The sequence below is a fragment of the Cyclopterus lumpus genome, chromosome 15, assembly GCF_009769545.1.
Source record: "Cyclopterus lumpus isolate fCycLum1 chromosome 15, fCycLum1.pri, whole genome shotgun sequence".
Classification (NCBI taxonomy): domain Eukaryota; kingdom Metazoa; phylum Chordata; class Actinopteri; order Perciformes; family Cyclopteridae; genus Cyclopterus; species Cyclopterus lumpus.
The window spans coordinates 13,729,208-13,753,365 of NC_046980.1; the positions used below are offsets into that span (position 1 = coordinate 13,729,208).

Consider the following 24,158-nt stretch of genomic DNA (forward strand, 5'->3'; position numbering starts at 1 on the left):
CATTGATGAACCCCAAAAAGGAGATTAAATCGTTTTCAACAGTAGTGAGCCTCTGCAGATGGGATTACAACGTGGTAGTTCACGCTTGGCGCGGTCAGGCGAGCTGAATGCAGATCACGATGAGAATGAGTGAACCAGTTCATGATTAAAACAGATAACTTTGAATGACGTAGTAGTCACCACACGCGCACACACACACACACACACACACACACACACACACACACACACACACACACCGTTGGAGACACACGGAGAACTCCGTGGTAAAAGTCAAAGGTATGTTTGATGTTCGAATACTCTGCTTCGGTTTGTTCCACTCCACCCCACTTTGAATGGGTTGCTAGGCGACAGCAGTCAGGTGACTGTCTGCAGACTGAACATGGCTGACCTGTCAGAAGACCAATGAGGGAAAGGCCAAATTTAGCATAATCGATCTTGTTTTTTACGTTGTATCTGGCCACAGTTGACCGTCGTGATCAGCAGTTGACCAGAGTTACTCAAGGTAAGCACAGACGCGCTCACGGAGAAGTATGACTGTGTGGCCTGGAGCGGCTGCTAGAGAGCTAACGGTGGTGTTGGCTAGCTAAGTTTGACTAGCTGCTAACCAAACAGCCCCCCGCTTTCTCTTCCACAAGTCGACTTGAATGTGGAAGCTAGCAGGAGGAAATCACATTACAACATCTCCTCATGGACGCAACGTGTTATCCTCCGTCACTGTGTCACCTTATTGTATCTGCCTGCCCCAAAGCTAAGTTGTTGTATCGGAAGTGTAGCAGTAAAACTAAAGCTACATGAGTTAGTTGAATGAAAGATCACGGTACGAGTTAGCTAATGGGTCATTTATTTTGTGGTATTTCAGTAACTCCTTAAACCAAAGTCGATACCTGCACATGCAAACACAGACCTCCAATGAACAGGAAGTACGGGCAGCAACACTGTGAATGATTGTGTCATCAGTTTTTGGACTTGTTCTATTGATATTGAATCTGACTCGGGACTACGTGGAACCTATATTCCAATAGGTTCTGGCATATACACATCACACATACAAACGCATTGGAATTAATTATTTGTGTGGAGGTTTAAACCTTTGACCGGAGGAAAGCACTTCATATTGTTTAGCTAGTTGTTTGGAGGCATTATGTGGGATTTATTTGGCCTCTCTCTGGAGGAATGTCACATACCTTATTTTCTCTGTTAAAACTGGTGTACTTGTTATGATGAGCTAAATACAGGTTGTCAGTAATATTTAAGAAAACACCGTTTAGAATCCTTTTAATGTAGGTTTATTTTTCACCTCTGCAGTATTTTGCTGTTTGCATAGTGTTTCTTTTAAGCTTTTGAAGGAACTTCTTGAAGGGCATCCAAATTGTTCCGATGTCCCAGTGATATCACTCTCTATATTGCAACAGTGTCAAGGAAGTTGTTCCAATCTTCATGGACTTATTTCTACATGATAGCATCACTACAGTTTATGGTTCGGGCTTGAGCCCTATTGTTCCAAATATGCAGAAGACCGTTTGTTGTTGCCATTTAACATTGATATCAATGTTATTTCCTCCAACACGCTTTTATGTTCAAACAGGCAGAGACTCATTCTAATCATAAACTGTATACACATTAAAATAAAATGGATATCTGAGCCAAGTTGTCACACAAGTGGAGTTTTCTTGTTATCATTGACGGGTGTTTTAAAAGCCCTTCTGAATATTTAATTGAGTGATCTGATTGCAGATGAGCGGGTTGCCAGAGGGAGTAGCAAATGGCCCAAGTAGGAGTGAATACCTCAAGAAAGATGCTCAGACTTGGGAGAGACCCTGGACTCTTGAAGAGATGCGGCAGAGCAGTGCCAACTGGTCCCTGGCAGCTGACTCAGGAGTAAGTCAGAAACTTTGTTCCCAGCTTAGAAATAGACCAAGTAATTCATCATCATCATCAAAATCCTGCAGAAATCTGAGATTGTAAAATAAGTGTTTTGCTTTGGTGTAATGAAAGGAACAACTGTCTTCATAACAGTATTTTTCCTTCACAGCTCTTCCTGTTCCTCCAAGACTTCTCCCAGAGAATGCTGTCAAAGACACATGATATTGAAAAGCAGTTGGACAGTCTGATCCGTGACACCAAGGCCACAGATAGCTGCTTGCACTCTGTCTTTAACGACTTTCTCATGCTTTCCAATACACAGTTTATAGAAAATGTAATGTATTTAATTTCAACTTTTTTGTTCTACTTCAGTTGTGTTTGTTATATTATAACTGACAATTCACTCTACTTGTTTGTGTACTGTTGGAACTAAAATGTTGCAGATTACATGATGTAATCTATCTGATGATAGAAAACATCTGTTTACTTTGTGTCCTGTTACAGAGAGTGTATGATGAAGAGGTAGAAGAGACTATTCCCAAGGCTGATGCTTTGGAGAAGCAGCCTGAGCAGGTATACATAATTCATCCTTTCTGGTCTTAGCATTTGACAATATGGCCACAGTATATTATACACAAGTCCTGTATTGACCAGTGAAAGTCCTTTTTTCCCCTAAAGGAGAAGAGCCGAGAGCAGAAAGAGGCAGAGTTGATCCCTAAGATGCAGGAAGCAGTAAATCATGGCCTGAGAGTGCTGGAGTCGGCCTTTGAGCATCTGGACATCAAAGCGGGGAACTCTGATTCAGAGGATGAGGAGGTCACAGACAGAGTGGAGGACATCCTGGAGCCCAAGGTGTGTGCTTATTCTTGAAGCAGTAATTTATGAGAACTGCAATAATGCATGTGATGATGCATCTTTACATGAATGTTATTTATCGTGCGTGTCTTTTTTGTCCTTGTCTTTTAGGACCTTTATGTGGACAGACCACTTCCATATCTGATTGGTTCCCAGGCCTTCATGGAACAAGAGGACGTTGGACTTGGTGACCTCTCCAGTGATGGTAATATTCATGGCAGCTTCTTCAGGCGCTCCTATATTATACTATTTATTTTCCCTCATGTATTGTATGATTCTCTTTCCAGAAATGTCAGTTGACAGTGACAGAGACAGTGTAATTGACAGTGAAGATGGCAAAGAAGCAGTTGTAAGACTTTTTCCTTTTTCTTTCACAATGTTTTTCAAGGTTACTAATTCTTCATATTTCACAGGCAAATGAAACTTCAATGTATGCATTTATTTATTCAACAGCATTCAGATGATGACTTTAATCAGGTGGAGGATGAAGGTCACAATATTATTAGGAAGGTAAGCTTGGCTGCCTGCCTGCTAAAACACATCAAAGTTTACGTTCAAGCTGAACAAGTCAATAATTTTGGATTCTCTTCCAACACTCACTTAGAAGTCATCCATGTTGAGTTATGATGATGACGATGATGATGATGACGAAGAAGAGGAGGATGATGATTCTGACATATTTGGAGAATCAGACAGGGATGAAGATGATGATGACGACGACGACAGCACAAAGGTATACTCTTTTAACTTTGCTTGAATACTGAAGAGATATGTTTTGTGGCTGGGTTATTTGTAATTTCACTCTGAAATCATTCATATATGATCTTCAGTTTCTCAGGGATATCATCTATATGTTTTCTTTTTGTCGCATTCAGAACACCGGCCCATCGTCCTTTGCTGATGAGCTTGCAGCTCGAATCAAAGGGGAACCAGTTAAAAAACCAGAAGGAGATCGTGCATGTAAGTCAGTCATTATCAACAAACTGGCAGTATTTCATCTCCTTTTTGTTACTCTCCCTTTTCATATATAATTTAACACAGCATCAACGTTTATATTTGAGATTTAAGTAATGACATTGTTGCATGTGCATGCTCATGGTTTTGTGTATCTACCATGTCATGTCTTTGAAGCATTGTCATCTAAGAAGAAAAGTAAAAGCAGGAAAGAACCAAAGCCTGCCATGCCACAGGGTAGGACTTTCATTCATCATCAGAACAATTCAAACTATTTGTTTAATTTTGCATTACTTATTTATACAGAAGGCCTGTTGTTCTCAGTATGCTCCTCAATACTGTTTATGTACATTGTTACAGCAGCTGAAGAGGACAGTGATGACATGTTTAAGCCACCGAAGATGGATGATGATGACTTCTCCCCATTTGGAGGGAAAAGTGGCCTCTTTAGTGGAGGGAGAGGCCTGTTTGACGATGATGAGGAGGTATATGAAACCAAGTGATCTTCAGAGCTCCCTCTTCTCCAGTCCCGTAAACTCTGGACCAGATTTGACCTATGCTGTATTGTGTTATGTCATTTAGGGTGATCTTTTCTCTGAGGCTCCAAAACCTCCTGTGTCCGAGGAAAAAAGGGTACTGAATGAAAGCATGAAAAGCACATTGAAAACTGCCGGTGAGACTTTATAAGACAAAGACTTATACATAAGATCTGTACAGACATATAGAAACAAACTGGACTTGCAGATTAACACATACCATTTATTTTCCTTTCAAGAATCTGACAAATCTGGAAAGAAGATTCCAGCGGGTGCCATTTCAGTATTCCCAGGTAGAAGCATTAACTTGTACGACAGCCAATATCAAGTTCTTGTCTGCTTCATCGTCCTCAAACAAAGGACTTTCTTTCCACAGATAACAGCCTGTTCGGTTCAGGGATTGAATCGGATTCAGTCGAGAGCAAGGAGAATGGGCATCCAGCTCCTAAGACCAGTGCTGCCTCCAAACAGGTTCCTATGGGAGCTGCTTTTGGTGAAGGAGGAGGTGGGCTGTTTGATGATGAGGATGAGGATGATGACTTCTTCAGTGGTTCAAGCCTGACAAAGTCTGACTCTGGTAAGTGCGTGAGAGAATGGGCACTTCAGTGCTACAGTCCAGGTTTAAGTGGGATCCTCACCCTCAAACCCCCCTTGTGTTGGTTGTGTTTCCCTCTTTTTCAGCTGGAGACAAGAAGCCCAAGAAAGTTATCGACCTTTTCGATGAAGAAGAAGATGACGATGGTGACATATTCAGTGAGAAGTACAGTGCTCCAACTCCAGCACAGAGCCAGAAGGAGGTAGTGGAAGAGCAGATAAAACCACCTGAGAAAAAGGTAAAGATCAGCGTTCAAGTGTCTCAATACGGTTGAACATGACATTATAATGAATTACATATTGTGTTTGCTAGATCTAAATTGTGTTTTTGTGGCCTGTAGAATAGTTCCCTTTGTTGATGATTAATTGTTATGTTTAGATGCCAGCAGGGGCCATCTCTATGTTTGGACCCGGGACTCAAAGCTTGCTCAATGAGGGCCTGAAGAAATGTCCGCCGTCTCCCAGCAAAGAGTCTGAAAAATCTGTGAAGGTCTGAATACTTTCTCACAACACACTCTGGACCAAATCTAATTCTGTGTTTTAACAAGCAAAATGCCACTCAAAAAGTGTTGTCACTGCCTCCTAATACACCATCAACTGGTTGTCGGCCACAGTGTATTTTTATTTATTTTTTTATCTACAAAGTTCTACCAGTTTTAGTGTGGATGCCATTGAATGAACAGACCTAGTTGCAGTCAGTATATCGATGTTTGCCATCAAGTGCAGTCTGAGAAAAGGCCCCATTCTATTTAGTGTAGAGTGCTGGCCTTTACTCTTGTTGATACAGTTCAGTTCTCTTTGCTCAATACAATTATTTTCTTTTAAGACTAAACCTCATATTTGTAAAAAGGAAGCTATGATATAGAAAACTATTTATATTACATTTCAATCTTCATGTTATGCATTTCAGAATGGGCCAGCTCCCGATGCTGCTAAGGCTGCTGTCAAGCAGACTCAGAAACCCCAGACGAGAGGCCTCTTCTCTGATGATGAAGACACACCGGTACGGCTCTCAAATGTCACTAGAAAGAAGTGATAACAGTGATAACACATTTAATTACACTGTATGTGTATTTGCCTTCTATAGGGATCTCCAGCTATCCCTAGGAGCCAGTCTAAGCCTGAGTTTACAAGCCAGGCCAAAACCAGCAAGCCCCTGTTGTCATTATTTGATGATGAGGAAGAAGAGGTGAGAATAATAAACTAATATTTCACACACTTGGACAAAACTGAATTAGCTTGTGCTTTTGCTGTGCGTACATTACAATAATGTGGTTCTTCACCTTGCAGGATCTGTTTGCATCTGCAGCTAAGTCTAAAGCAAAACCTAATCAAGCTAAAGCTTCCACACCACAACTCAATACAGCTGTGTCCAGCTCCCTCTTCAGTGATGATGAGGTATGAGAATACAAAAAGTCATATTTACTGCTGCATACCAATGTTTAAGGGGGCCTACAATGTGGTACATTATCTTCCTGAACATTTGAATGACAGGACCAGTGGGTGAGTTCTGTCAGTAGTGCGGGGAAGCCAGAGGTAAAGACAGGCGGGATGAAGCCGAGTGCCAGTGCCCCCTCCAGTCTCACCAGTGGCCCCTCCAGTCTCACCAGTGGCCCCTCCAGTCTCACTAGTGTCCCCTCCAGTCTCACTAGTGGCAAAATGTCTCTCAAAAGCAGCCTCTTTGATAATTATGATGAAGATGACCTGTTTGCTCCAACGACAGAGTCAAGGTATGTACACTTGTAAGGATGACCAGTGCAAAAACATGCCTCCTCACTTTTACAATTGTATTAAAATCACTTTAATCATAGTTTAAAAAAAATATATTGTATTGCTCTGAATTCGTACCTATTCTCTCATTCTGTCGCTCTTTATAGTCAGAAGAAATCTCAGAGAGTCGCTCTCTTGTTTGAAGATGAGGGTGATGACGATGAAGATAAAGGATCCGTCTCTGGCATCAAACATGCCGTCAACACAAACACTGCAGCCCAAGCTGCTAAAGTGAGCGCACTAACTTTTTTTTATACTTCACATTTGTCGTGAAAAATAATCTTGTTTTGTAGCTCGCCTCCACTGGGCTTTAAAAAGGTTTAACAGGCTTAAGGGGTGAATTGACTCATTCCCTAGAGCACCGTTTAGAAAAGTTGGCTCGATGAGTTTCCCAACAACAGTGATATTATTTAAATCTTGCTTCTGTAATACTTCAATACACACCATGCCATTTAAAATATCTCCCATAAAACCTGTATTCTTTAGACACCGGCTGCGTCCTCTCAGTCGTCCTCCCTGTTGGAGGAATCGGACGAGGTCATCGTTTCTAGGACAGCAGCACAGGACCAGCCTTCGGAGCAGGAGGAGCCTGCAGCGGAGACCCCTGAGCCGCTCCCATCAGCACCCTCGCCAGAGATCAGCCAAAGTAAAAAGAAGCCTGCTGGAGCAGTCAGTCTTTTCGGAGGCATCAACGTTCTTGCCAACAAGCAGACAAAGAGCCTGTTGGAGGAAGTTGACAATGATGACAGCCCGCCACCCAATGTCAAGAGGGAAGAGAAAGTCAAAACAAACACTGTAAGTCTGTTCGATGATGAAGAGGAAGATGAATCGGATTGGAATGAGCCGATATTCACACCCAGTAAACCCCCGGCAAGCGACACACTAACGGTTTGTATGATTGCACAGTAAACCTAAGAATAGTGTGAACAAATGTTTTCGGTGCATTGCTGTGCTGCTTCTCATGCAGTCAAGGTATAACATGTGTGTCTTTTTATTTTCAGCTTACAGAGGAGCGTCCACAAGCAACAAGCACAGGTGTGTTCCAGGATGAGGAGCTGCTGTTCAGCCAGACGCAGCAGAAGGACAATGACCCAGATGTTGATCTGTTTGCCACTTCAGACAAAGCTGCGGTCAGTATTTAAGATATTCTGATCCGTTTGGTTGTTTGGTTGTTTAACTCAACTGCATACTGTGTCAAAATGTTTAGTTGAGTTAAGTTAATGAGATATTTACATTGCGATAGCATTAGAATTATAACATACCTTTTATGCGCCAAGACCAGATGCAGACGTCTTTTACAAGATGGTAAGGATACGTGACTGTTTGCTTTTCAGAGTTCCAAGCTCAGCTCAGCAAAGCCAGCAACACAAAGTCTGTTTGCAGAAGATGATGAGGATGAACTTTTCGGCTCCATCAAGCCAAAAGCGCCTCCTCCGGTAGCAATTTGATTATTCTGTAATGATTAGAATTATGCAGGATTCCTGCTGCCCTAACATTGCATATTACACCAGCTGTATAAATAGCCATTGAACTGAACCACAGCATTATTTTCATCTCTCGTTTTTGTTTTCAGAAAGTAGCAGAGAAGCCCAGTAAACCTATTGACAGAGCACCACTAGCAAGTCCAGAATCTGTATCTGAGATTCAGGTGAGTCTACTGTCAGCGTCTACTTCAATAATATGATGGACTGTTTTTTTCCTTTTTTTCTTTGTGCCATAAACACACATACCTGTGTTACCATGTGGTTTTGATATAGAATTTATGTTTGTCTATATTAGCTGTTTTTCTTCAATTACTTTTCGACATGTTGTGATAGACACATAGTGTTGTTTCTAGATGAAAAACAAGAAATGCTTTTATTTGATTACATTCTGAAACTGCTATAATCTGACCACACAGAAACCTGACCCAAGCCCTGTAAAACCTAAAGATTCTTCATCAAGGATTGGGAAACTTCAAGTAATATCTTTTGTTTTTATTTAATCAAACATCTTCATTCCTGAACTTTCACTCTTGATTCCTCCTGAGAAAAGACTCTTTTCTATTTTCTCTTCCACAATTTCTCTTTCAAGATGTCTTCCGTTTGTTTTTTGTCATATTCCAACTAAAATGTTTTGGCTACGATACAGCAGCATGACTACCAATGTGAAGATAATTATCTGTTTTGATTTAATTTTGCTTAGCTGGAAGAATTGGCTCTTTCTTTCAGTTTCACAAGATGTTATTGCATCTTGCTTTTGCCTCATTTCCATCCGCAGTCCTGTTTTCTTTTCATTTTCCTTCAAAGGGTCTTCTGATTGGAAGCACTCTGATACACCTCATGAAAAGAGAGCTGTTGTAAATGTGTACTTAGGTGGAAAGTCTCTATAAATAGTCTTTGGTCACTGTTAAGGGTCCATTGTGTCTTTTTCTCCTTGACAAATTATTGTATTGGTGTGTCTGATCTTGTCATATTCAGGCCAATCTGATGATAGATCCCACTACGTTGCTCCCTGGTGTTACCCCCATTATGCCAGGGGCTGTAAATGTACTCCCTGGCATGGCTCAGAGTTCCTCCTCTGGGATGTCCAGCTCCAGCCTGAGCCCCAGCCCTGCCACATCTCCTACAGGAGCCCAGAAGGGCCGCGAGGGAGGAGTGAACTTCGACAGCCCAGTTCAGGTTACAACACTGCAGAGTGCGCACAAGGTGGGTTTTTGATCCCTGGAGAAATAAATCTGTTATCTAATAGTCTTTTAGTTGCTTTTCCACCACTAGAATTATGAAATTGTGAGCTCACATCTTCTGTCATGCAGAGTCGTGCCAAAGGTTTTGTACAAAGGAGACCCCAGTCCAGAGCAGCGAGGCAGCAAGCAGCCCACAGATCTTTAAAGGATAAAGAAGACACTGAGGGTGGATATGTTCCTGGGCCCAATCTGAGTCTGTCTGGTTCAGCCTTACCTCCACCAGATAGGTCCAGCCAGACGCATGCCAGTCCGATATTGGCTAACTCGGCTGCACCAGCTGACCTGCCCGCCTCCTCACCTTCTCAATCATCTCTCTCTGAAACCTCCCCTAGACCGCCTGTACTGAACACTGGAAAGAAAGACACCAGTGAAGACGGCAGCAGTACCAAGGGGCTGCCATCCTATGATGAGGATGACCTTTTTGGCTCCGACAGCCTGTTTAGGGCCACCTCAGTTACTAACACACCCTCCACCAGACAAACTACCAAGACGACACAACCTCAGGCCAGTAGTGGGGCGGGATTGAAGAAAGACACAGATAAAAGCACTCTCCCATCCATTTTTGATGCCAACATGGGTGACATTTTCCAAAAGGTCAAACCAAGGTCAACAACAAAGAAAGCCAAGACCACACACTATTTGGAGGAAGATGACGATGATGAGGATATCTTTGGAGTGAGCAACAGCTCTACTCAGGCCTCCGCAAATAGTAAAGAAATCAAGAACAGCAGTAGTTTTTCAAAGCAGGACATCTTCCAGGTATCTTTATTTGACATTGATGGTGATACTGTAAAGATGTTCTGTGCCATCATAAGAATATGTTTCATCCCTTTCCTTATCTGCTGAATTGCTGTTCTCAGGGGGAAGTTTCCACCGTGCCTAAAGTTCACAAGAAGCACAAAGAGAAAACCCTTGATGCCAGCTTGTTTGATGACAACATAGACATTTTTGCTGACCTGTCGGACACTTTAACACCAAAACAGAAGTCCAAGAGAAAGGGAGAGACCAAGTCAATATTTGATGATGACATGGGTAAGCATGCAGGCATTCATGTTTTTTTAAAGCAGATTTTTCTTTTAATCGGCATATGTAACCAGATATTTTATCCATCTCTTTGTTCTTTAAAGATGACATCTTTTCACCAAGCACAGTAAAACCAGTCATGAAGGCTCCCCAAAAATCAAAGAAAACGCCACGCTCTCAGGAGACCAGTACAGAGGCGGATTCAAGCAACATATTTGATGATCCACTAAATGCTCTTGGTGGGAACTGAACTGTTGTTTCTGAGTAGCAAGATTTGTACAATTGTGGTTTAATTTTGTTGCCATTTGGATCGCTGAAAGATTGGAGATCGGATACACTGTTGATAGAGTATTTATTCATTTGAAATTATATAAATCCTGGGGCTTATTTTTGCCAGATAAAGATTTTCAAATGAAAATGATTCCAAGCATTTTCTGACAGCACTTCCAAAATAATCTCAGTATCAGATCATAGTATGTAACAGTTATTACGTACTGTTAATCTTTATTATACATATTAGCACTTTATAAGCATACCATTTGCTTAGCCTCAAAGCCTGCAGAAATTAACAGTAACTTGTTTTGAAGATCTTTTTGCTTTTCCATGTTGAGAGTCCATGTCTTTGGATTTGTGTTATATCATGGTTATGAGAAATCAATGTGTTTACTTACTGTCTTAGGCATCATGTTTTTATTAATAAGAGATTTGCCAATTTCTCAACTTTGGCTGTGATGAAAACGGAAATTCATTTTTAATAACTAAAAAGAAACATATTTTATGCTATCTGAAATGAGTTTTTTTCAAAGTCACTTGTCCTCATGTGCATTGTGTCTTTTTAGACTTTATATTGATCAATGTCTGTGAGCAGGGAAAGGGAACATTAGATCTGCAATTATTGGATAACATTTTTGGATGATTGAGGTTTTGTCATTTTGCCTAGGTCAGGATTAATAAAATAAAAAAGGAAGAATTTAAGCTTATTAACATTTAAAGAGAAAACCCCCTGGTTGCTAGAAGTTCTATAACCTTCTCAACAGTAGGGAAGGTTAATAAGTAAAAGCTTCAAAAACTATTAGAGTGGGTGACTTTCTTGTATCTGTTTGTGCCTTGACCATGGCATTAACAGCCTTTTTGTCAATACTTTTTAAAACAGACACATTATAAACGGTTCCCTATGCTTTAAGATGATTTAAGTGTTTTAACATTCACTGTTTATTTCTTAATGAAGAAAGTACATCATTGTCGGCCAGTGGTTTCATATTAACTGATTTAGAGCGAGTTTTACTAATGTTTTTTTATTTTTAAACTTGTGATAGTTGCCGATTATAACGACTAATATGGCAGAACAAATATCTATTTAAGGCCAATTTGATTCCAAATGTGTTGTCCCGCCCACTACACCGTCCCTGGTGCCAATTGGTTCCTTTTTCAGGCAATCAAATGAAACCACAAAGGTGTCGTTCGACCGCTTCTGACAGGTACGACGATGTCACCAACCAGCGGACCACGACTATCGACTACGGCCGACAGTCTGCTCTGGTCCTGGTGTCGTATTTAGGGTTACCGGGATGAAGTGCTGCTTTGACTTGTAGGCCACGTCACACCGACGCCTCCAGATGCAGCCTCGCATCCTGCTAGCTAGCCGCTGAGGAAGGTAGCCATTGTTTGAGTTGTTGGCTAACATGGCAACGGAAGCTAACACGAGCAGCGTCGGATAGACGGAACGACCGTGTTGCAGAAGAAGATACCGGCCAGCGGGTTTTAATGATGAAATACGTCCGTTAACCCGGGACTCAAGCTGCCTCGTGAACACTGGTAGGTATAAACACTAACGTTACTTATGAGCTCTCTTTTCGACGACGTTAGCCGCTGGACTCTTATTGAGGCGACTTCCAGCTCCGGTCGTCTCCGACGTTGACCTAGTTGCGCCCTCCTCGCTGACCTCGTACGTGGCTTCTGACCTTAGCGTTAATGATGTCAACTACGGTTTGGTTAACGTTGAGTCTGCTTCGCGTCGACCCGTCGCCCGTAACATGACAACCGACGCGGTTTCTTCAGACAATGGCCTGTTGATAACCCGCAAGTCTCTGAATGGACACAGCCAGGCCCCGGATGATGCCATTGTCAGCGAGCCACTTCATCTTCCGTGTTATTCACCTGTGTGTACATTTTAGTGAGCATGACTGGTTACTTGTGCTCCTGTCAGGCACCAGTAACGTCCTCAGTAAAGTGGAAATATCTCAAATTCAAGGGTCAAGCGTGTAATCTGTGCTCTGGACTGCAGCCTGTGGTCCATTGTAGCTCTAAAATACAAAGGGACGAGATCATATCGCCATATATTATTCTGGGTTCAAAGGAGTGAAACTGAAAACATATATGCTTCTGTTGTTTCTGCTTGTAATAGACCGTAGAAGGGCATGCACACATTAAAAAAAAGTTGCATGGATTTTATGACATAACATTTCAAATGTAGAACTCCTCTTTTTATCGATTTTTGTACTAACCTGCCTCTTGTACAGATAACATTGTGTAGGATGTTGAGTTATTAAGTGACATAAGATGTGATCTGTTGGAGGCCGGTCAGACACAGGACACTTCATACCACTGATTGGCTTATGTAACACACCTGATCCCCTTGAATTTTGGCCAGGGACTTAACTGCTGGACTAAATATTGTATGAAGGTTGCACATGTCTGCTGCCACTGATGCATGCCCTTGTTCTAAAATAATTGCACAGTTTCAGTCTTGCTGACTTTTTTTTTTTTTTTAATTACATACATGAGCATGTTTTTGTCTGTTTCCACTGGTCTGTCTGGTTTGTTTTGCCAAAAAAACCACCGCATCCGATGCATTACTCAATTGTTATGTCATTCATGATGTGAATATCCCTTAGCCATGCAGCGTTTCCCATATATACATTTGTGCGGTTCACCTAAATAGATTTCCATACACTCAAATATATATATATATATATATATATATATATATATATATATATATATATATGCCTAAAAAGTTCAGTTGAAACATAAATTGATTGATTGAAAAGGGTGCATTCATGTGCAATCAAAAATGACTTGGCTCTTAGAGGTTAGGTTTTGAATACTAAGCTGAATTACAAATGTCCAATTTTAGAGCTTAGATATAAGTACATTTTCGACTTGTGGGAATCACATACAGTATGTTTAAGAAACTTGATTGCAGGGAATGTTTAAACTAAGCGAACCTTCTAAAAAGTTATGATAATCATACCATGCTTTTTGTTTCTACTCACAGCTGTGGTCGTCCTGCATCATGTGTGACGGTTGTGAGGCTAGAAAGCAGTGCCTGTCCCTCTCTCCTTCATCTTGGGCCAGCCCTCCCATTTAACCATATCCCCAAAGTCTCTCGCCTAAACCTGCCGGGATGACCGACAGGAAGGAGCCACCCTTCTTTAATGATGACAGCGTGGGAGCTTTTCACTATAAGCTCCCTTTCTATGACACTATGGAGCTCTTCATAGAGACCCTGACAGGGACCTGTTTTGAGCTGCGTGTGTTGCCCTTTGAGGCTGTCATTTCAGTCAAGGCAAAGATCCAGAGACTGGAAGGTACAAAGCACACATGTGTAGTTTGCATGCTGTTAGCGATTATTGTCCATACTTTATAAGTCAGGATATTGCACTGATTGAGTCAGCAAGCTGTATCAATTATTTTATATACTGGTAATATTAATTTAGTATCCTGTCTCCTGGGGTGTATAACTGCTCTGGGAAGTTTTGCACAACTGTATCTTCACAACTGTATCTTCTGTATCTTCTAAAACTTGTTTATGCAGCAGAACTGCTTTTTTTTTTTTATGCCAAAAATTGATAGGAAGAAAACTCTTGGTTACACCAAGTTCATCTGAATTAAGTATCCGTTAGTTCTCATTTATTCACTCTGTTTGCGTTTTTCTGTAGATCATGATGACCTTTCATATCTACATTCTTTGCTGCTGTTTTCAGTTTTGTTAAGAAAGGCCTCTCTTTGCTGTGGCTGTCTGTAAAGGAGGCGTGTCAACCAGGCAAAGTGTGTGTTGATGGCGTAAACCACTGCAATGACAAGAGCACTGCTCCCTCACTAACACTGGCTCACCTCCAGCGTCGGGTCAGCGAGTTCACTATGGGAGCACAGAGAGCTTCCCGACTCTAAATACACCATCTCATTTTAAGGAGACAGACCCTTTCATCCTCAAGTGGAGTCTTATTATTTTGGTCTAATTTGCAATAATATTGGATATGATGTAGACATATTTAACAGTTTTACCTGCAAAATAAGCTGTCTTTATGGTGAGATAACCCTTTAGCACATCAACAAGTAATACAAAAAAAAAAAGTGCACTATTTTAATTATTAATGCTTCTGTTCTGTCATTTGCTATTTTTCAGCAATTACATAGCTCTGTCTTTAGGGGGCAGACATGAATCATCTTTAGTGTGCTATGGATGCCTTGCTGGATTCCCATCTTGCCTTTCTGTCATATTTGGGAACTTGGTCTATGAAATATGAACAGGTCCTTGTCAACTTTGCTTGTTTTCTGTATTCTTTTCTCCCTCTCGGGCTGTCTGTAAAGGTATCCCGGTTGCCCAGCAGCACCTTATCTGGAACAATCTGGAGCTGGATGATGAACACTGTCTACACGACTATGGGTAAATCTATTCCTGACGACTCTTTCTGTCCTGCAGAGCACTGACACAGAGGCAAAATCACAGATGACTAGCTTGTTAGACAAATTACTAGCAATATGTTTGAGAGTCATTTACATGTTAAAGCTTTTTGTCTGTGCTGGGGACTTCATTCAGTTCAACATATTGTAAAAGAGCCAGAGATATAGAGGCGGATGAGAAAAGTGACACACTGGTCATATTCAGAGAGCTTGCCCCTCCACTCTTGTCAGTTTATGAGATGCAGACCTCACCCTCTAGTGCTCTGCTGGCTGCAAATAATTTCCCACATGAACAGCCTCTCTTGAGATCTTGCTAGACTCACCTATCAAGCTGCAGCATGCTTTTTGAAGTGTTGGAAGCAGAACGGGACAGTAGCCAATGAAACATCTGCTCATCATAAACAAATGTTCCAGTGGAATTATGAGTCGTGCACTTGAGTTCATCTGGAAATCATCCTGATGCTTTGAGTGCTGTAAACTTTGCTTTAGAGCATCTCCCTTCTGCTTTAGAAGTAAAGCATTTAACCCTAAATGTAGATATGCTACCTACTGTTATTTCCCTCTCTCCCATTACAATTATATACACTGGAGGATGCATTCCAATAGTCTTCATGTATTCTCCTTTATTGATCATAAGTCTGTTTGTGTTTGAAGTATTGCAGAGGGCTGCACTTTGAAACTGGTCTTGGCTATGAGGGGAGGCCCAATTAACACCAGGAGAGGTAAGGAAAAGACCAAAGAACTCTACATTCACATGACAGCTGTACATGAGTAGTTTTGCATTTCATGAGAAGTTTGTTTTTCAAAATACATAAGAAAAAAATAGACAGCTATTGAAATTAAATCTATGGTTTTAACCACAAAACCCCCTCTCTTTTTTTAGTTACCATGGATGACCCTATTAAAGAGGTTACTGACCTGATGGAGAGCACACAGGAGGGTTGGGAGAAAAACGTGGCCAACAAGCAGGTTACGTTTGTGGTCTATCGAGAAAATGACCAGCTAAACTTCTTCCGAGTGGTCGACAGGGGAGATGGCACCCTGACCCCTCTGTCTGAATCCCTGAGGTTGGGATATTGTCAATATGTCCTTGTTGTTTTAAAGCACAGTTATTCATCATCATGTTATTATCAGTCTGAATAAAACTATGCACATACAAGGAATTGGGCCAGGGCTTTGCTCATATTGATAATCACTTAACGTACAGTAACATCAGAAAAACAAAGAGGCTGCTGTATTAGGTTCTGAGTATTAAGAATGGTGCAAGGAAAAAAGAAGCCCACATGAGGAGTACACAGGATAAATGAGTATAATTATCTAATTATACAGCTAGAGTGGAGTTGAGTGCTTAACATTGATTAATCAGTGGCAGCTGAGTTCAGTGAGCAGGGCCACTGAACAGACTGCCAACAGCTTTGTTAGATCACTAATGGGAAGAATGTTTGTACCTCTCATATTTTCCAGTGGTGGCTCGGTGTACAATGTGTGTGCAGAGGAGGAGGAGGAGGAGGAGGAGGAGGGAGAGTGTTCTCCAGCTACACAGCAAAGCCTTGAGAACTCAATCACCATGAACAAAATGAAGCTACTCAAAGCCAAGATGGAGGACATTAATCTCAACAAGAAGGTTGGAAGCTGCTGGGAGTACAGACACCTATTGATTGTAAAGCCAATCAGAGAGTGCAAATGTGGCTTCTACACATTAATTTTCACAGCATTTGTATGTAGGCATCTTGTGAAAAAACGGCATAGCCTTCTTTCTTCCAGCTGTTTGGTTTTTTTATGGCTGTAATTTTTTTTTTAACAATAATTAACCAAATGATGTTGGATATTTGCACCACATAGAATCCTGCTTTTCATAATTATGGACTAAAAATGCAACCATTTTGCATAATGCAGATGTACTGCGCCAAACACTAATTTTCATGTGTTTCTCCGACAATAGAGCTTTCAAAGTGTTAGTGCTTTGTTATTCATGTATGGAAAAGGTTTAACTCGAGTGGTGCAATAACCACTGTAATTTTACAGTGGTCATGGCAAAGATACAGAAAATGTACATTACATTTAAGAGGATGCTGCGGTATAAGCTGTCTCTGTCTCTCTCCTCCAGCCGAAGAAGTCCGCAAAGGTAAAACCACGGCCCCCTGTCAACCCACATCCCTGCGGAGGCTCTCCAGGACCTACCAGCACACGACACCACCATCGCCTCTTTCGGTCGCTCTCCAAGATAAACCAGCCTTGGCAGTCAAATATACAGCTACCTCCAATCGCAGACCATGAATCCATGGACCCCTTCCCGCTCTCTGCTGCAACCTCTGCCCCCTTTTTTATCCCTAGACGACCACCTCCCTCTTTCCCATCACTATCTTGTTACATGCTTCAGGAGGAAGAGCCATGGGAGACATGCCCCCCATTTGCAAAGATCCGGCCCCCTCCCAAAGTGTCCCGGTTGGATATTGGCAGCACCAGATTGATGAGGGACTGTGTGTACCCTCAGCTCCCTCCACTGTGTATCAGGGGTCAACCTGAGGCAACCTTTGACCCAGCTGAGCCTTCAGGGGAGGCTGTAGGGCTGAGTTTGTTGGAGGAAGCTACTGGACTGATGGTGCCAGCTCAACCTGGAGCTCCGTTTGGGGAACTGTTCGACCCTCTGAGTCTAGATGTGTCCACCCAGCCTGAGGGAAGTTGTCGGTCGCTCTCCCCATCCCCACTTAGTACCTGGACAAGTGATACTCTCACCAGCACAGGGGATCGGACACAGCTTGGCACACCATTTCATATCAGCTGCCCCTCACCATTGCCCGTCTCCCCCCCACCATCAACTTCTACCAGACCGCTGCCTCAGCCTTTTGATTCCACTCTCTCCGGTTTACAGCCTAACCTTCAATCCCAATACTCGGCACAGGTGAAGCCAGGCAGCACATCCTCTCACCCCTCCACCACCATGTCAACTCATCAGCTAAGCCTTCGTGGTGTTAAAGTGGAGTCACTTGGCAAGAAACCAGAGCTTATCTCCAAGAGGGAAGCAAGAGGCATCACTAAGATGGCCAACCAAGTCTGGAAGGAGCCAGTTGGGTCCCTGAACAACTCTGAACTCTTGGCATCTCTCTCCGCAAGGGCTCCAGACAGCATTAACGCCAGGGACGGGCTTGAAGAGAGTCTGGGACTCGCATTGCCCCCTGCCACTGCCTCAGGACCGGGCAGCCTTGGCTCCAGGCTGCCATCCATCCCAACTAGCAGACTCCGTCAGGATGACCTGATAAGACAAATGTCACCGTTGCACCGAGCAGCAGCCTCTTACATGGTGAGTGCAGAGAGCACATTGGATTTGTGGAATAGCTTTTAAACCCCAATTTATAGTTTATTTATGTTGTATTATTTATGCTATAATGGTCATGGCAATGTCTTGATATGACATTCACTGAATTTGCCGAAGAAGATCTCAATCAGGTTTATCACAATAAATATTTTATTAAACAGCTTAAAGTAAATCAGACATTAACACTTATGTGACACGATGATGTGTAATGTATGGACGGTTCAACTGATATACAGTGAAATGTAATATTTAAAAATCGTATTGCAGCATTCACTGCCTTGTTATTAAGTAGGATGCACAAGGAGAAATGCACATTTTAGTCATGATTGATTGAAAACAGCTGAACTTTTAAGAAATCAGAGGTTCGGTCAATCAAAAATAATCATGGAGTCCATCTTGAAATGATCTGCCCTTCTCTTAGGAACATTAGTTCTGTCTTTTCTTTTCAATCTTTTTGAACTAATAGCCAAAATATATGTATATAGATTATTCTAACTGATACTTTTCTCAAGAAAAAGCACTGATTTCATTGATTTGCTTTAAGAATATTTTCTGTTGCTGTTATTTTCTCAGGCCACCCCCCCTCTTGCATCAGCTGGGGGAGTCATGACATCATTCGGAAGAATAGGTAAGGGAGACGCACAAACATCCAGTAGTTGTTAGACATTCTCGTTGGCTGTTGTTTTGACTGACAGGGTTATAAAAACCCTGTCAATCTCTTATTACCCTTTTATTATAATTTACATTTACATTTCCTTTTGCACCATGCTCAAAGGCCTTCAGTTTTTTTCGTCATTGTTAAAAATAGAAAATGCAGGCAATGATGGAAAATATATACGGTTTACGCATCCTCTGCAAACACACTTTATTTTTATAAAGTAGTAGCATATACAGAAAGTGTTGCATTGTAGTGGTTGTGATCGCACATTTGAGTTGTGGACTCTTCAGCCATCTGTTGTACCAGAGTACTTTGGAGCCAATGATTGTAGATTGTGGATGCCGTTCTTGAGAGGTGCCGTGGCATCAGAGAGCGCTACAACAAAGCACTGCAACGGTTTTAAATATTCATCATTTCATCAACTGCAGAAGCAGCACAAACAACGGAAGGCACCAGGCCTACACACAAGCACACTCACTTATTTATGTCGTCCACTAATGTGCTTAGACTATTCCCGGGGAAAAAATAAGGATAAGTATGCATCAAGTATTGAGTTACGGTATTCCTATTTTCCTCTAATACTGGGGATTTCTTTCCAGTACTTCTCAAAGGATGATAATTAGTTGATGATGGTCAAAGGACATTCAACAACCCAACTAACGACGGCTCATGAATGACCGATAATCAGTCTTTGTTCAACTGCATTTTCACAAAGAATTGTGAAAGATATGGATAATATCTACATTATTTAGATATTTGAATGAGCTTTCTAAATATCTTCCATCTATCAAAGACACTTGGTGTTCACACCTCCATGAGTCATTCAATAAAGATGAATTTAGTCCTCCAAAAGATTAATTTTAGAGACTCTCTCAGTTGCCTTGTATGCACTCATTCTTCCACGTAGATAAGTGTTGCAAGATTATATGGGAATTCTTGGTAAACTATGTATGTTCAGTGAGGTGCATGTCTGGACTATGAAGAGGCCATTCAAATACAGTTGGACTTAAATCCACTCTGTTATTGTCCTGACTTTGTTGTTATGGTGGTTGTGCTGAAAAGTGAGTCCACCCCTCCACTGTGAGAATGCATGGGCTCTAGACTATTGTTTCCCAAGGTTCTTTATTTGTGGACATTCCACGTCGGTCTGATGAAAAAGAAAAATCCTCACAACAATGATTCCTGATGCTTAGCTTTTACCTTTTTATAAGTTGTTTTTGTGACTTAGGATAAGCAAAATAATTTAAACGCATCTAAGATCGGTCTGGTCATAACAATCTGAATGCACCCAGTATGTAAATGAGTCTTTTCTGTATTTTAGTTTTGTTGCGTCACTTTGTCACCCTCGAGTAATGTGTAGGACAACAATTGGACAATTGTCCCGAACTGCATTGTATCATCTCATTACGCTAGTAAGGCTTTATGTCACACGTCAGTAATATTCTAATAATTTCCTGGAGATAACTGTAATTTGGTAATGATTATAGGGAAAATAGACTGTTCAGTTGGATAGTTTTAAATAAAAAAACAAGTTAGTTTCTCTTATACAAATAGCTTAAATGTACTACCTCATAGTTCTTTCAAAGAAACATCCTTAGAAATGATAAAAGTCCACACCTGTAAAAGAAAACATACTTTTATTGGTCTGTATTGCAGATGTAGACAACATGTCCATAGAAACATTGTGCTCCATTAAAACCTTTTCTTCCGTCGTCAGGGACTGAACTGCAGAGCAACACAAACAAAACAGTCAGGAGTTTCAATGAAGATATGAACACTTGCAGCAAATGACACATGCTGAGATTCTTTGAGTTATCGATTAGGATGAGGAGCAAAAAAAACAAAACTTTATTGGGACAATAAATATGAATATAATTAAAGTTCGGTCCTCTTAACAAGATCATGTGGAAATGTGCTCGGCTCTGAATATATTTGAACCCAATGTACGTCTGTATGGCAACAAAAATAAAGTGCACGAAACAAATCAAAAACCAATCCCGGGCCCATCTGCTGGACAGCGAGCTTCCTGTACCTTCATCGCAGAACCGTCGGTTGTATCCGTGTGCTCCCGCATCCCCACGGCTCACAAACCCTGCATGCTTCCACAGACACGATTTTCACAGGCACACGCTGACGTAAACCAGGTCTCCTTGACTCAGGGAATTATCTGTTTGTTTACTGACGTATTTTCCTAAACTTAGACTTGGTAATGGTTCATACGGCAAAGCTTGATAATGTCCTAAAACCACTTTCAAACAATTATCTGGACCATTTCTAGAATAGCGGCATTTACTACTGTTTAGATCTAGTTTAATTGCACACTGTCATAAACCACGCTTGAAATGTATTTTCATAACTAACACGGAAACCCTAGATAAGAAGACATTAATGTGACCGTGAGAACACTGTTTTTGAGGCATTATTTTCGAGCCGTTTATTCCTGTGGCTATCCAGTGACATGACGCGGACATAATGCCTGACGTATGAAAGCACTCCTTGTGCTCATTGAAATTAGAATAAAGAAACTCAGACAAAACAAAGTTAAACGGTGAAGATTGACAAGTGTTAAAAGCACATTGCGTTTCTGGCCACACTTTTCCATACACTTTGATTTCCCAGCAGATGTTTTGGTAAGAAGTCACTGAAATGAGAGACATTTAGCTCCCTTGTGTGATTTTCTTTGTTTATCTAACCTTTTTATGGCTTTGTGATTACTGTGATGGATCTTGCTTAAACACATTTTGAAGTTTGTGAACATTTAAAGAAAGCACATATTAAAGCGAAAGTTGCAAAATGTTTCTAAAATCTCCAGTTATGTTGTGTGCTGACATCAGGGACAGTTGAACTCGTATCTTTTACAGAAAAGCCGAGCCACATGATTGGGCTGTGTAGATTAATGCAAGCATCCTCACTACTGGATCAGACACCGGCTCCTGTGAGGTACAGTATATCATAAAAAATGCTTCTTCTATTCTCAGGCACTCCAACGTACCACCTACCTCCAGTCAAGGCTCCTGCAGGCAGCAAGAAGAAGAGCTCCAAGCACTGCTTCCTCTGTGGCAAGAAGACCGGCCTGGCCACCAGCTACGAGTGCAGGTAAAAGTGCCTCCAGCTTTTCCAGCTGCACTCACTCACCCACTCTGCTGTCAGATTCTTTATCTAATCTCCCCCTATTTGAAATTATTGTCCACCAAGCAGGCTCTTTAGTAGAAGGGGATCTTTTCTCATTTCATCCTTTTGTCTCTTGGCCATCTCTACAGTGAAATATGTCTCTGTTCACCACTTGTTCTGCCACAAGTTATTAACATTATCAAAGTTTCTCCCTACGACATAAATCTGGATCGCTTCCCTCTCCCAGGCCTCGTCCGGGGCGTACGCCCTGAAACTGACAGTGTGTGACGTAGAGCTCCCAACTGGTGCTCCTGTGATTAAATGAGTCATTTCATTTGCTCAATATTGGTGCTTATAAATGAAATATATTACATATAAAATGTAATTGAAATGGTGTCGCTCTTTTTACAAATGGACTGATGAAAGAGATGCAAGCAAAGGAGTCTTTCAGTCAAAGGAAACTATGCAGAGTAGCGCAGCTCTTTTTATACTCGGCCGGAGGATTGAGCAGATGTTTGCTGGTGGAGAAAATGAATGTTTTTATTTGATGACTGCGTGGTCCTTTTTTTTTCTTTTTTTTTAAACGAACATACTGTAAATATAGTAAGTGTTGTTTCTAGATCTTTGCATGCGCACCAACACATCTGTTTATTTACATCTTTCAGGTGTGCTCACAACTTCTGCTGCACCCATCGCTACGCAGAGACGCATGACTGCACGTATGACTACAAGGGTGCCGGACGGAGATTTCTGCATGAGACCAACCCTCTGATCAGTGCTCCCAAGTTGCCTAAGATATAGCCCATTCAACCCTAGCGGAGAGAAGGAACTTATTCACCACTGTGTGCTTTCTTTTTTTTTTTTTTTTTTTTTTTTTTTTTTTTTTTTTTTTTTTAAATCAGCCAAGTTTGCTTGAAGTTTAGATCAAATATTCTGTAAAGCCAAGTGTGAACAAACAAGAGTAGACTGAAATGGCAAATAACTGATTATTTCTTCTTGACAATGTGAAGATGTTTATCCTTTTTTTAATCTGTTACCAAGTTCTTTTTCCAACCCATTAAAACAAAACAAAAAAAAAAAACTGTGCTTGTATGTAGGTAGTTCTTGCTAAATATATCTGCTGCACGTTCAGACATATCTATTTTTAGTTTTGTCAGGCTTTTTAAAAAATAAGAAAAAAGATTGGACCGCTGATGACTTTTCATTCGACAAGTCTTTGACAGATGCACTTTAGAACTATCATATTTATACATTTGGCTTTCCTTATTGTGTGGGGGAAGAATACTTACATTTCTGTGTTTGTCTTTTAAAGTGTTTATGATGTTGTCACTCAGATTTTTATATTCTTCACCTCTTAAATGTCTTTCTTACACGGGCACATACAGACATCACTAATGAATTCTTTCTTTAAAAATAGTACACTCACTCATTGATATTAATATTTATTAATGAATAGTACTTATTTAAATTCAAGGTTGTTTTTTAGAATACTAAGTATGCAATGTGTGTGAATGTCAGTTGTAATCTGTACTCTTATCAAGTAAACTATTGGTATGGGGGGGGGGGGGGTTATGGTATTTATGTGTCTACAAGTAAGATGCTTGCCATAAAAAAAACTTTTGTAAAAGTCTTTTTTTTTTTTTATTGCTCTGCTGTTGCAAAAACGTTTAATGCTGTTATAGTATCTACAGAAGTTTGATCTAATAAAGTGTCTTTCCATACATACTATACATCACTGACTGGTGTGTGTGTCTGGATCCAACACCTGCCTAATAATATTTCTAATTGACTCATTATTTAGTTTAGCAGATTGTCCTGCTGTGATTACCTCGGTTCTTTGCTGCGTTCTCGCTGTTTCGGTTCCTCGTTATTTGCACATTGAATGTTTGATCTTTCCTGCTGCTCGCCCCTTAATAGTTCTCATATTAATGGGAAGTAGGTGAGAAACTGCTTGTCATCACTGACTAATTGTTGTTGCATTAAGAACGATGTTTTCCTGATGCAGACCCAAGGCTAGTTCCTTAGCAACAAGCAGAAATAGTTTGTACACCTGTTGCTCTTCGA

The 24,158-nt window shown here is 41.1% G+C and overlaps 2 protein-coding genes across 5 annotated transcripts; both read left to right on the plus strand.

The window, feature by feature from the left end:
• The first annotated feature begins 198 nt into the window (after positions 1-198).
• On the plus strand, positions 199-11,395 carry washc2c (WASH complex subunit 2C). Of its 4 annotated transcripts, XM_034551404.1 has the most exons (32): positions 329-505; positions 1,738-1,881; positions 2,036-2,200; positions 2,371-2,439; positions 2,545-2,718; positions 2,833-2,926; positions 3,009-3,070; positions 3,175-3,231; positions 3,326-3,454; positions 3,597-3,681; positions 3,853-3,912; positions 4,036-4,160; positions 4,258-4,348; positions 4,451-4,504; positions 4,588-4,788; positions 4,893-5,044; positions 5,185-5,295; positions 5,716-5,808; positions 5,893-5,994; positions 6,096-6,203; positions 6,300-6,535; positions 6,683-6,806; positions 7,062-7,463; positions 7,577-7,705; positions 7,910-8,011; positions 8,149-8,223; positions 8,476-8,535; positions 9,035-9,262; positions 9,370-9,804; positions 9,895-10,059; positions 10,161-10,332; positions 10,428-11,395. In XM_034551404.1, the coding sequence occupies exons 2-32, from the start codon at positions 1,738-1,740 to the stop codon at positions 10,571-10,573; spliced, it is 4,350 nt and encodes a 1,449-aa protein (XP_034407295.1). In that variant the 5' UTR covers positions 329-505; the 3' UTR covers positions 10,574-11,395. The 4 variants fall into 4 exon arrangements, with proteins under 4 accessions (XP_034407294.1, XP_034407295.1, XP_034407293.1 ...); XM_034551403.1 differs by lacking the exon at positions 329-505 and adding an exon at positions 199-279 and having other exon boundaries at positions 9,370-10,059; XM_034551402.1 differs by having other exon boundaries at positions 9,370-10,059.
• A 348-nt stretch (positions 11,396-11,743) lies between these two features.
• Positions 11,744-23,824, plus strand: zfand4 (zinc finger, AN1-type domain 4). The gene is made up of 10 exons (XM_034551406.1): positions 11,744-12,138; positions 13,601-13,913; positions 14,917-14,992; positions 15,664-15,731; positions 15,893-16,076; positions 16,474-16,633; positions 17,117-18,310; positions 18,899-18,953; positions 21,962-22,079; positions 22,760-23,824. Exons 2-10 carry the CDS (start codon positions 13,730-13,732, stop codon positions 22,893-22,895), a joined length of 2,175 nt encoding a protein of 724 aa, XP_034407297.1. The 5' UTR covers positions 11,744-12,138; positions 13,601-13,729; the 3' UTR covers positions 22,896-23,824.
• The last annotated feature ends 334 nt before the right edge of the window (positions 23,825-24,158 follow it).